Here is a 12,995-nt window from a genome sequence, read left to right as displayed (position 1 = left end):
TTGTTAAAGAGCCTTTCTAATCATGATACACATGATGTAGAAGGCTGTTCAACCCTTTTTTAAAAAGTTGTATATTTCTGTGCACAGATTGAAAACCTTGATTTTTAACATGCAGTTATAAATTATAGATGAATTGATTTTAAAAAAGGAAAAGTACTTTTAAAAATGTTATAGTAAAACTGCTTTTTTTAGTATATCATTAAAATATTCAAATCAGTAGTGAGATATCTGTCCATAGAAAGAACACACGTGCTAACTGTGACAAGGGTTCAGGCTATGCAGAGTCTTCATTTTTATAAAAAAGAGAAAAGGCTGAAGGGACATGAGGGAGGAGTTTGGGAAACACAGATTACATGTGGGCAAGCCTTAATTGACTGGGGTCATTTGCATTCACAGAGTTGCTGGAAGGGGGTTTTACTGCTGCAATCGGAGACTGTGAGGGGGGACAGGAGGCAAGAAGGGAAAACCTTCCCAGAAGCGAGGGAAGGTCGGCGAAGAGAGGAAAAGAAATCTGCTGCAACCCAGGAAGGAGGAGGTGGGGGGAACGCCATGGCACAAATGGACATGGAACAACTGAGGAGCAGGGGCGCTGGCAAAGCCATCGCGGTGTTGACCAGCGGAGGAGATGCACAAGGTGACTTTCTTTTTAACGGTCTCCTTCGAACAGATTTGATTTTTTAAAAAATATAAATCCCCCACCCCAAAATCAGCCCACCAAGGTCGCCGCATTCTGCGGGCGTGACCGGCTATTTCATCCAATACCCCCCCCCCCTCAGTAAAATATCAGGGAGAAATCGGAGATAATTGATTTTCAGACACAATAAATGAAAGCACCGGGATTATGACTAAACGAGGGATTGAAGACCAGGTTTTTCTTCAGAGTTCCTCTGTCATCAAGAGGGTGATGATAATGGGGGGGAAGAGTAGGATGGTCGCTAGTGAAGCGATTCATGTTTCCTTTTCATGGTTGGCAAAGTTTCCCCCCCTCCCTTCATAATTCAATTTTGGGGAATGGTTTATCTGTAGGTTTCAGTTCAGATTACGTATTGGAGATCATTGAGAATTGATTTTTTTTAATGTGTAATACCTTCATATAATCCCCTCCCCTCCACCTGTTTCAGTTTTCATGTCGGCTTGGCTCCTTTGTTGTTAAACCTCCCGGTCGCTAAGTGAATGATAATATGTGACTGGCCCGCTGCCTCCCGCCTTCCTCGAGCTCTAACGGACGGAACTCGAGCCCAACGGCCAAATCCATCCGTTAAGTTCTCCCCCGGGCTCGCCGCCATCATTGATATGGGCACACGCCGGTTCGAACGGCGAATGGGTTTGTTTTCGCGACTTGTTCTTCCCTCGTTTACGATTTTTTTTTCCTCTTGTTTGTATAATGGCCAACGGATTGGGGTTTTTCTTGGGGGTAGTTTTTTTTTAAAAAGTCGTCTTGTTTTCATTGCCAGTCTCAATGATGGCGTCTGAGTCACGTAGTGGCGGACGTGCTGCCGGTCAGGTTGTCCCTGAGAATTAGTCTCAGGGACTGGGAAGGTGCTCACTGTGCGCACGCGCGGTTGTGTTCCAAATTCATAAAGTTGTGGTAGGCCATTTGGCCCACAATGTCTATGAAGACCAACAAACACAAAACTGTACTACAGTATCCTATTTACCATGTGCTTGATCCATAGCCATACGCCCTGGCATTTTATGTGCTCATCCAGATGCTTCTTAAATGTTCCAAGAATACCTGACTCCCACCACCCTCTCTGCCAGCATTTTCTATACCTCTACCACCCTCTGGGTTTTCCTTCTGATCTCCACTAAACCACTTGCTTCTCACCGTAATATTATGCCTCCCGACCTTGGACATGTGTGCAGTGGGGAAGAAATTTTCACTGTCTGCTCCGTCTATACCTTTCACCGTTTTGTGTACCTCAGAACGATTTCCCAGCAGCCTTCTTCTACTCCAAACTCAACCTATTCAGTCTCTCCTCATAACTGAGACTTTTCATCCCTTGCAACATTCTGATTAACCTCCCCTGCACCCTCGCCAGTGCAGTCACGTCACTCCGATAATGTGGTGATCAGAACTGCACATGATATTCCATCTGTTGCGGTGTAACTAATGTCTTCTAAAGGTCTGGGTGGATTACTCTTCGGAGGGTCGGTGTAGACTTGTTGGGCCAAAGGGCCTGTTTCCGCATTGTAGGGAATCTAATCTAATTCTCTCTGCGCCCACCTTGTCAATCCCCTTTAGCATCATATACACCTCAGTTAGATCTCCTCTCATTCTAAACTTGAAAGTATACAAATCATATTAAAAGAAACATGTAGCTGCTTGTGGCACTTCTGAAACAGGATAACCAATGTGAAAAGTGTATTCCTTTTCTCAGCATGCAACCTCATTTTGACAAATTCCATGTGCTTGGCCAAAGCTAATTTTGGACAAGGTCCACCTTATAAAGTTTCTTTGAAGTTGACTGCTCTATTTGGGTCTTGGATCTAAAACTTCAACTCATCCCTGCTCTAGTTCACAGTCTGGATATGGCCACAATACAAATGTTCATTCCTCATGCTTGCTGACCTCCATTCAGTCTGTTGCATTTCTAACCTATCATTTATTCTTTTCCCCAAGAGAATCTCACTGCTATTAAGTGAGCTAACTTTAGTAGGTGTGAGATTACTGTGGCATCAATTCTAAATTTAACCTTAGGCTGACCTATCTGCTTTTTTGCAAGCTTCCAGAAAATTATAAAATACAAAGGACATTTTGAGAACATCATACCTGATGAAGGGCTCCTGCCTGAAACGTCGATTTTCCTGCTCGTCTGATGCTGTCTGACTTGCTGTGCTTTTCCAGCACCACTCTAATCTTGACTCTAATCTCCAGCATCTGCAGTCCTCACTTTTGCCTGAGAACAGTTGTTGATGTGTTTGCCATGGGGGACTGCATCATCCTTGCATTTTTAAAGCACTTTCTGCATGTCATTTATAGAACATTGTGCATTACAACCAAATCACTACCATGGCAACACTACAAAAAAAGTAGTAAACTCCCAGAAACAGAAACCTGGCAGTGATCAGGTAATCAGTTTAAATCATGTTGCTTGAAAAATTACTATTTGCCAGTATATCACAGAGAACTCCCCTGCCCACTTTCAAATGTGAAATGCTATGTGATCTTTTATCCAGTTGAGAGGGCACATGGTGCCTCAGTTTGGATTTAGTTCTGTGTTCCCTCACTATTAACAGGGAAGTGATGGCATAGTCATATTATTGCTAAACAATTGACCTAGAGACCAGGATAATGTTCTGGGGACCACATGGCGGATAGTGGAATTTGAATTTAATAAAAATCTCCAATGAAGAGTATAACGATGATCGTGAAAACATTGCCGATGGTTGGAAAAACTCATCTGCTTCACTAATGGCCTTCAGGGAAGGAAATAATTTTCTTTCCCGGTTTGGGCTACATGTGACTCCAGACCCACAGCAACGTGGTTGATGCTTAACTACCCTCTGGGCAATTAAGGACGAGCAGTACACCCATTTACCATAAATGAATAATTTTAAAAAACCACTGCACTGGAGTCTCTGTCTATAGAGTCATAGAGATGTACAGCATGGAAACAGACCCTTCGGTCCAACCCATCCATGCCGACCAGATATCCCAACCCAATCTAGTCCCACCTACCAGCATCCGGCCCATGTCCCTCCAAACCCTTCCCATTCATATATCCATCCAAATGCCTCTTAAATGGTGCAATTGTACCAGCCTCCACAACTTCCTCTGGCAGCTCATTCCATAAACATTTCATCCTCTGTGTGAAAGGTTGCCCCTTAGGTCTCTTTTATATCTTTCCCTATCTCGACCTAAACCCTATGCCCTCTAGTTCTGGACTCCCTGACCCCAGGGAAACAACTTTGTCTATTTATCCTATCCATGCCCCTCATAATTTTGTAAACCTCCATAAGGTCATCCCTCAGCCTCCGATGCTCCAGTGAAAATAGCCCCAGCCTGTTCAGCCTCTCCCTATAGCTCAAATCCTCCAACCCTGGCATCATCCTTGTAAATCTTTTCTGAACCCTTTCAAGTTTCACAACATCTTTCTGATAGGAAGGAGACCAGAATTACAAGCAGTATTCCAACAGTGGCCTAACCAATGACCTGTACAGCCGCAACATTACCTCCCAACTCCTGTACTCAATACTCTGACCAAAAAGGAAAGCATACCAAACATCACCTTCACTATCCCATCTATCTGCGACTCCACTTTCAAGGAGCTATGAACCTGCACTCCAAGGTCTCTTTGTTCAGCAACACTCCCAAGGACCTTACCATTAAGTGTATAAGTCCTGCTAAGATTTGCTTTCCCAAAATGCAGCACATCGCATTTATCTGAATTAAACTCCCTCTGCCATTGGCAGTCCATTGGCCCATCTGATCAAGATCCTGTTGTAATCTGAGGTAACCTTCTTTGCTGTCCACTACACCTCCAATTTTGGTGTTATCTGCAAACTTACTAACTACACCTCTTATGCTCGCATCCAAATCACTTATATAAATGACAAAAAGTAGAGGACCCAGCACCGATCCTTGTGGCACTCTGTTGGTCACAGGCCTCCAGTCTGAAAAACAACCCTCCACCACCACCCTCTGTATTCTACCTTTGAGCCAGTTCTGTATCCAAATGGCTAGTTCTCCCTGTATTCCTTGAGATCTAATTTTGCTAACCGGACTCCCATGGGAAACTTGTTGAACGCCTTACTGAAGTCCATATGGATCACATCTACCGCTCTGCCCTCATCAGTCCTCTTTATTACTTCTTCAACAAACTCAATCAAGTTTGTGAGACATGATTTCCCACGCACAAAGCCATGTTGACTATCCCTAATCAGTCCTTTCCAAATCAAATACATGTACATCCTGTCCCTCAGGATTCCCTCTAACAACTTGCCCACCACCGATGTCAGGCACACTGGTCTATAGTTCCCTGGTTTGTCCTTACCACCCTTCTTAAACAGTGACACCACCGTAGCCAACCTCCAGTCTTCCGGCACCTCACCTGTGACTATTGATGATACAAATAACTCAGCAAGAAGCCCAGCAATCACTTCTTTAGCTTCCTGCAGAGTTCTAGGATACACCTGATCAGGTCCTGGGGATTTATCCACCTTTATGCGTTTCAAGACATCCAGCACTTTCTCTTCTGTAATATGGACATTTTTCAAGATGTCACCATCTAATTCCCTACATTCTATATCTTTCATATCCTTTTCCACAGTAAACACTGATGCAAAATACTCATTTAGTATTTCCCCATTTTCTGTGGCTCCACACAAAGACCGCCTTGCTGATCTTTGAGGAGCCCTATTCTCTCCCTAGTTACCCTTTTGTCCTTTAATATATTTGTAAAAATCCTTTGGATTCTCCTTAATTCTATTTGCCATAACTATCTCATGTCCCTTTTTTGCCCTCTTGACTTCCCTCTTAAGTAAACTCCAACTGCCTTAATACTCTTCTAAGGATTCACTCAAGCTATCCTGTCTCTACCTGACATATGCTTTCTTCCTTTTCTGAAACAAACCCTCACTTTCTTTAGTCATCCAGCATTCCCTATACCTCCCTGCCTTTCCTTTCACCCTGACAGGAATATACTTTCTCTGGTTATTCATTATCTCATTTCTAAAGGCTTCCCATTTTCCAGCCTTCCCTTTACCTGCGAACATCTGCCTCCAATCAGCTTTTGAAAGTTCTTGCCTAATACTGTCAAAATTGGCCTTTCTCCAATTTAGAACGTCAACTTTTGGATCTGGTCTATCCTTTTCCATCACTATTTTAAAACGAATAGAATTATGGTCACTGGCCCCAAAGTGCTCCCCCACTGACACCTCAGTCACTTGCCCTGCCTTATTTCCCAAGAGTAGGTCAAGTTTTGCACCTTCTCTAGTAGGTACATCTACATACTGAATCATAAAATTTTCTTGTACACACTTAAGAAATTCCTCTCCATCTAAACCCTTAACACTATGGCAGTCTTTTGCATTCAAGCCGCAAAGTGGGATTTGAACCTGAAATGTTGTGCCAATGAGCGTGCCAACTACTGAGCCATTTTTTATATTTACTTTTGACCTTTGGAATTGATAGCAGCTCCGGTTTTGTCTCTCTAGTTGGAATGTTATTTATATTGTTGTCTTTCCCATTGGTGGGTATCATTTGGTGTCAGTATACTCACTTTGGAGAGAAAATGTCATTGATACAATGTAATTGTTTTACATACAGTAATTGTAACTTTTACCAAAGAGCTTTCGACACAATTTCTCAAAGATGTTCCTATCAGAGAGCTTTGTCAGGTGACGCTACGTATTAACTATTTTCGAGAACTTTAAAGAGAGACTTGGTTAGTGTCCTTTTTCATTCAGTCTCAAATTTCAGTGGTCTCAACATCTGTAGCTTTTTGGGGGACTGACTATCCAGATGCTCACTGTCAATTCTCAAAGTTCTTCCAGATAATATTGATAGATGCTCCTTATCCCCCCTAATCAGTGACCTGCTCAAAAAAGCTTAATGGTCAGGACAAATGTGACCTAACTTGCCCTAATCTTTATATCACCTCCTTCTTCCACACTTCCCATCCATTATTAGTGAAATCCTTGATTGCATTCATCCCCTCTTGTCTTAGCCTACTGTTTTTCACCCTCTTTATTTTAAACTGTGGTATACACTTTCCCACCCAAGTACTTTCAGTCTTTCAGTCTTTGTAGCCAGCAGAACTTGTCATGCAGGAAGACTGACAAACACACCCTGTGGAGTCTGCAGTTTTGTAGGAGAGGGAAGCAGTCCCTCATTCAAAGGCACTCAGGAACTGATCAAATGTCCTGGAATTGGGAAGGTGGGCACTGACTTGGAGCCTTTTCTTACCTTTCCTCTTACTTTGAAACCTTCTCTTGCCCCCCCCCCCCCCCAAAACCATCCATCACCAACTGTAGAGTGGGGCTGGAACACACAAGATTTTGAATCTGAAGGATCAGTATGAAATGCTGAGCCATAGATACCACTACAATCGTTTTCATTGCCCCCAGTGCATTCAGGTTTAAATCCTGGATTTTTCTTCTTTCATTTGATAATTTTACAACTTTAGTTAGAATCTTCTCAATCTTTTGGGTGAATTTTTATGTGGTCTGGTAACAGTAAATGTTAATTACAGGCATCGACAAGCAGGCTTGTATTTTCATTTCCCAACAGGAAAGCTAGGTTTGAGGCCAGCCTGGTTACAATGCAATGAAAGTCCAGCATAAAAGGTATGTAGAGTACCCAGTGTTCACACTGCTATAGCTTATAGCGTCCATTCAGCTCTTTTGTTTTCACGACTATCCCAACGCAGTGAGGTCTCACAAACCCGATATTGAAAAATATATTGAAACGCAATGTTCAAGTGAGTTATAGATATTGATGCCTTGTAGTTAATGATAGGGAACCACTTTGAAATTAGCACTTGCTATAAAATCACAACAGTGCTAAATCTCTGAAAAGCAAACTTTGTAGTTGGCATGGCAACATGCTGAATCATGATTAACATAAGATGAATGGTTTAGCAATTAGAGCTGACCTGAATAAGAGATTGGCATGAAGTGTTTGGGAGACAGTTTTGCAGAATGAAGGTTTTTTAAAAAAATCTTCCTCGTTGATCAACAGACATTTGGAAATCTCAAGCCTGTTCGCATTCAATTGGCCTTTTTTAGTCTTACAGATGGCAATGTAACAAATTAGAATATAGCAAATATCATCCATGCATTTCAATATTGTACCATTTCCCTTCTTATTTCAACAGCTCATGATGATCTCATCAATACCAGCACCATCAGTAACAGTCCAGTAATTTCACCTCAGTATATGTTCGGCAGTTCACTGCAGGCAGACCACGAGATCTGAGGAATGTTGCTCTGTGCTGAAATAAACATTGGACCTACTCTGAATTACTTAATAAAAAAAGTACTATGTTTGTGCAGCAATTATGCTTTTAAAAAAATTTTTGCATGTAGCAGTATGTTATCGGGAGTGCATCAATGGGTTCAGATCATAATTGAATATTCAAGGACCAGGGTGTGAGGGTGTTCGTTTAGCGAGCCATGTATAATGTGAGGTATCCAGTCTTATGAAATTAGACTTAAAATGAACCATTATCCTTTGTCACATGGCCCAAATAGTCAGATGACAGACTTATTTCTTCTTTTTATGCCCTAGTCCTCTTTGTTCCCCAACCCTCCCCCTCCAATTTAAAATTATATTGAAAGTCAAAACAGCTGTTAATACAAAAATGGCACTGACTAAATAGTTGTACAGGGAGCTGGCATGAACTTGCTGGCCAAATGGCTACCTATTTCATATCTTGACTGACACTCTTCTCTCAGCCTGTTGGAACAAAACAAATGAACTGGCATTTGAATAAGGTTAATAGGATTGTGCTGAGATCAAAAATTCCAGCTATTTACCACGTAATTGTCATTTTACTTGAATTTTAATTCTTGGTATTCTTTTTGTATAAATACACAGAATCCCAATAGTGTGGAAATACGCCCTTCGACCCAGTGAGCCCACACCGACCCTCTGAACAGCGTCTCACTCAGACCCATTCCCCTAGCCTATCCCTGTAATGCTGCATTTCTCATGGCTAACACACTTAACCCGCACATCCCTGACCACTATGGGCAGTTTAGTATAGCCAGTTTACCTAACTTGCATATCCTTTGGGCTATGTGAGGAAACTGGAGCATCTGGAGGAAACCCATGCAGACACAGGGAGAATGTGCAAACTCCACACAGACAGTTGCCTGAGGGTGGTATGAAGGGAAGAACTGGTTTAAAATACTATATAAAGCAGTTCTTCCTTTCGTACCTCAATGCATTATGGTATAATGGTTGTTAAAATTACAGTCGTACCATCCCAGTTTTGGTTTGGTTGTGTGACAGAAAGAAGCCCTTTGGCCTAGCGTATCCATCCTTTTCTTCCACTCTCATTCTGTGTTCAGCATATGGTTCATAGACTTGTGTTCCATGGCTCTTCAAACAATGAACTAAATACTTATCGAATGTTGTGATTATTCCTGCCTCTACCACCCTTTTAAATAGCGAGTTCCAGATAAGCACCGGCTTTTGGATAAAAAAGATTTTTCCTTAAATTCCTCTAAACCTCCTGCCCTTTACTTTAAATTTAAGCCATCTGGTTATTGACTCCTGTGCTATGGGGGAAAGTTGCTTCCTACCTACCCTCTCCATTCTCCCTTAATTTGGTACACCTCAATCAGGTCCACGCTTCATCTTCTCTGCTTTGAAGAAAACAAGCTCAGCCTACCTAGTCTCTTTAAAGCAGAAATGCTGCAGGTAAAACGACGTCACTGCAGCCCTCTCCAGCATAATCAAATCCTTCTTGCTGTGGGGCAACAAGAAAGCTGAACACAGTATTCCACCTGTGGCCGAACTAATGTATCATACAGCTCCATTATAACCTCCTCACTCTTGTACTCAGTGCCTCATCAAGTATCCCTTTTGACTTCTTAACTACCTTATCCACTTGTTCTGTTACTTTCATGCATCTCCGGACATCATACCAAAATCCCTCTGATCCTCTGTACTTCCTAGGGTACAACCATTCATGTGTACTCCCTTGCCATGCTAGAACTCCTAAAATATGTCACCTCATACTTTTCAGGATTAATTTCCATTTGCCATTATTCTGCCCATTTTACCTGCCAATCTATATCACCTTTTGGGACTCGGTTTAGTTCAGTTGGCTGGATTGTTGGTTTAGATGAGAGTAAAGTGTGGGTTCAATTCTCATCACCAGTTTGAGGTTACCACGAAGGACTCTCCTTCTCAACCTCTTCCCTCACCTGAGGTCTGGTGGGCCTCAGGTTAAATCACCACCAGTCGCTTCCCTCTGAGAAAGCAGTTCTCATGGTCTGGTAAGACTATGGCGACACAACACGACACATATCACCTTTGATTCTAAGGCTTTCCATCTCGCTATTTACCACAACCATTTTTCATGTCATCAGCAAACCTATTCAACAAATCTCCTACGTTCATATCTAGATCATTAATGTGCACTGCAAACAGCAAAGGACATATTACCAAAGCCTATGGTATGCCACAGAGCTCAGTCTTCCCATCACAAAAACAATCTTCAACAATAACCATCTGCCTCCTGCCAGTAAGCTGATTTTGTTTCATCCAATTTGCCAAATTGCTGTGGATCTAATGGGCTCTTAGATTCTTGACCAGTCCCTTATGCATCACCTTGTGAAAAGCATTACCAAAGTTGATGTAGATGACGTCTATTTGAATACCCTCATCCACACATCCAGTCACTTCCTTGGAAAACTCAATCCAACTTAACAGACATGATCTTAACCTGATGAAGCCATGCTGACTATTCTTGATTGATCCTTGCTTCTCCAAGTCAAGGCTAATTCTGTCATAGAGTCGTGCAGCAAGGAAACAGACCCTTCCGTCCAACCAGTCCTCACTGACCATGATCCCAAACTAAACTAGTCTCACTTGCCATTCTGGCCCAGATCCTTTCAAACCTTTCCTGTTCATGTACTTATCCAAGTGTATTTTAAATGCTATAACTGTGTCCACATCCACCACTTTCTCATGAAGTTCATTCCACATGCAAACCACCCTGTGTTTTAAAAAGAAATGTCCATCGTCTTTTTTTAAATTTCTGACCTCTCACTTTAAAGAATGTGTCCACTCATTTTGAAATTCCCCATCCTAGAGAAAAGACACCTGCCATTCAACTTATCTATGCCCCTCATGACTGTATAAACCTCTATAAGGTCACTCTCAACCTCCTGCACTTCAGCGTAAAAGGTCCCAGCATTTTTTTTTAAACTCTAACCGTCCATACCCAGCAACATCCTGGTAAATCTCTTCTGACCCAGCTCTAGCTTAATAATAACCTTCCTATTAATTGGGTGACCAGAACTGGATGCAGTACCCCAGAAGAGGCCTCACCACTCAGAATTTTATCCAATAGTTCCCCTTTAACAAACTCAGGCCTATAGTTCCTTTGTTTATCCCTACCACCCTTCTTGAATAATGAGACCATGTTAGGTGTTTTCCCATTCCTCTGACTTGGATGAGGAAGTGGAAGAGTGGGTTAGTAAGTTTGCCGATGACAGGAAGGTTGGTGGAGTTCTGGATGGTGTGGAGGGCTGTTGTAGGTTGCAACGGACATTGACAGGATGCAGAACTGGGCTGAGAAGTGGCGATGGAGTTCAACCTGGAAAAGTGTGACGTCATTTACTTTGGAAGGTCAAATTTGAATGCAGATTGCAGGATTAAAGGCAGGGTTCTTGGCAGTGTGGAGGAACAGAGGGATCTTGGGGTCCACATCCATAGATCCCTCAAAGATGCCACCCAAGTTGATAGGTTTGTTAAAGCGTATGGTGTGATGGCTTTCATTGTCAAAATACCTATTTGAGATAGCTCAGGGAATCCCTGATGGACTCGACCTGTAAGCTTCTCTTTGTTCGTCCAGGAGATCATATTCTGTGGTAGTCTGGGATATAAAACTCTTACACTCAGTTTAGTTTAAATTATTCACCAATGGCGTCAGTGTTACACTATAACATAGCTCAAGCCTGGCTTGTTGGTATCTGAAATTCTAAAACCTTCAGCAGAGTAGCGGCGCCAGCTGTTACCCTTAAGAGATCTTTCACTCTACTCCCTTGTTGCTGCAAACAAGCTGTCTTTATATAGAATTTGGTATTAAAATTATAAAAGTGCCGCATGTCCTTAATCAGACAAGCAGGAATAAAATCTCTCTCTCTCTCTCTCTCTCTCTCCAGCAGTCAACATGACAGACATGAGCTGCATAAATTCAAATCTGCTCAGTGTGCTACACATGAAAATGTATCAGGATTGTTCTATTTCTAGCATATCAAGTATGACTTTTGTTAAGAGTCTTCACTATAAACAGAAATTTAGTTACCCGACACCCTACTGTGAAATATGCACACCTCTAGCCTCCAGCACGAGAGGGAAGTACACGTTACACAAGTGAACAAATGTTATCACCTTACACCGATCCATTGACACTAAAAACAGATGTCTCTGATTCTTCAGAACAAGCATTTTCTCACATCCTGTAGCAAATGTGTCACATGTCAGGTTACACGCTTTCTCATCATTAGCAGGGGTATTGAGTTAAAGAGCTGCAAGGTTATTCTGTAGCCATATAGAGCTCTGGTTCGACCACACTTAGAATATTGTGCTCCGTTCTGGTCACCTCATTACAGGAAGGATGTGGAAGCTTTAGAGAGGGTGGGGAGTAGATTTACCAGGAATGCCGTCTGGCTTGGAGGGCATGTATTATGAAGAAAGGTTGAGGGAGCTTTCTCATTGGAGCGAAGAAGGATGAGAGGTGACTTGATAGAGGTGTACAAGAATTTGAGAGGCATAGATAGAAGTGGATAGACAGAGACTTTTTCCCAGGGCAGAAATGGCTATCATGAGGGGGCATAATTTTCAGTTGATTGGAGGAAGGTTTGGGAGAGATGTCAGAGGTAGGTTCTTTACACAGAGAGTGCTGGGTGCATGGAATGCACTGCCAGCGGTGATAGTAGAGTCAGAAATATTAGGGACATTTAAGCAACTCTTGGATAGGCACATGCTTGATAGTAAAACGAAGGCTATGTAGGTTAGTTTGATCTTAGAGTAGGATAACAGGTTGGCACAACATTGAGGGCTGAAGGACCTGTACTGTTCTGTGTTTTATGTTCTCTTGTTTCCAGAGAGGATTTGAAAATTACTGTCAAGGTCTCCACAATCAGCTCCATTGCCTTCCACAGCAGTATAGGGACTTATCCAATTTTAAGCCGACTAAAACTGTTAATACATCCTCCCTTTCAATTCTAATTTGTTCACAGCCCTCTTCCCTGGTTTCTATGCTCACGTTATTCTTCTGTACTGTGAGTCAGTGTGTAAAGCTCCAGCTCTG

At 42.3% G+C, this 12,995-nt stretch overlaps 1 protein-coding gene across 1 annotated transcript in view; it reads left to right on the top strand.

Annotated features, from left to right (window-relative positions):
• The first annotated feature begins 310 nt into the window (after nucleotides 1-310).
• Nucleotides 311-12,995, top strand: part of LOC122551432 (ATP-dependent 6-phosphofructokinase, liver type-like) — a 59,220-nt gene continuing 46,535 nt past the window's right edge. The window contains exon 1 of the mRNA XM_043693330.1: nucleotides 311-634. Coding sequence (XP_043549265.1) covers nucleotides 550-634 — 85 coding nt within the window. The 5' untranslated portion in view covers nucleotides 311-549. The remainder of the gene's footprint in view (nucleotides 635-12,995) is intronic.

This window comes from Chiloscyllium plagiosum, chromosome 7, assembly GCF_004010195.1.
Source record: "Chiloscyllium plagiosum isolate BGI_BamShark_2017 chromosome 7, ASM401019v2, whole genome shotgun sequence".
In the NCBI taxonomy this organism is placed as follows: Eukaryota; Metazoa; Chordata; class Chondrichthyes; order Orectolobiformes; family Hemiscylliidae; genus Chiloscyllium; species Chiloscyllium plagiosum.
Note: the sequence above shows the minus strand (reverse complement) of the source record. Positions and strands in the feature narration are given on the sequence as shown.